We start from the raw sequence: 611 nt of genomic DNA, 5'->3' as shown, positions 1-611 counted from the left end.
ATGTGTAACTGAGTTTCAAGGTTTACACATTTTTTTTCTTATCCTTTGGATCAAGAATGTACAGAGAACCATTTTTCTAACAGTCAACTAATCTATTACATTTTTCCAGTTGTGGAAGACATCCAGAAGAGTCGGGAGCCTCTGCCAGCTCTGGAATCTGTTTATCTTATCCAGCCCACCAAGTCATCAATATCAGGCCTAGAACAAGACTTCATCACGGCTAACAAAGCAAAGTACAAAGCTTGTCATGTTTACTTCACGGAAAGTGAGTCCCATTATGTGTATGGTTGATAGCATAGAAATGTCTTGTATTGTACTCAAGTGTTCTACTACTTTTAAAATCATGAAATTGTATATCTTGTATAATTTCAGAGAATTGTTTCATAGTGTCTCTTATTTTATCCCTACAGAATTAATGTAGGGATTTGAGATATCCATGTATATATCTTTTCACTCTTGAAACTCTTGTGCCACTTCTAACTTTTCCCTTCCATCAAGAACCTCTCAAGTGCACTTTCATTTATCCCACTCTGCACTGGTCTATACAGTATACACAATAGCACTTTAAATCTGTAACTCTTACTTAGCTTTACTTTTTATTCTAATCAAGT

At 35.2% G+C, this 611-nt stretch overlaps 1 protein-coding gene across 1 annotated transcript in view; it reads left to right on the top strand.

The window, feature by feature from the left end:
• Positions 1-611, top strand: part of LOC119589089 (protein ROP-like) — a gene marked incomplete in the record, with an annotated part of 45,455 nt that overhangs the window by 31,882 nt on the left and 12,962 nt on the right. Inside the window, 1 exon segment of the mRNA XM_037937665.1 lies at positions 110-265. Coding sequence (XP_037793593.1) covers positions 110-265 — 156 coding nt within the window.

The sequence above is a fragment of the Penaeus monodon genome, chromosome 25, assembly GCF_015228065.2.
Source record: "Penaeus monodon isolate SGIC_2016 chromosome 25, NSTDA_Pmon_1, whole genome shotgun sequence".
Lineage (NCBI taxonomy): Eukaryota > Metazoa > Arthropoda > Malacostraca > Decapoda > Penaeidae > Penaeus > Penaeus monodon.
Note: the sequence above shows the minus strand (reverse complement) of the source record. Positions and strands in the feature narration are given on the sequence as shown.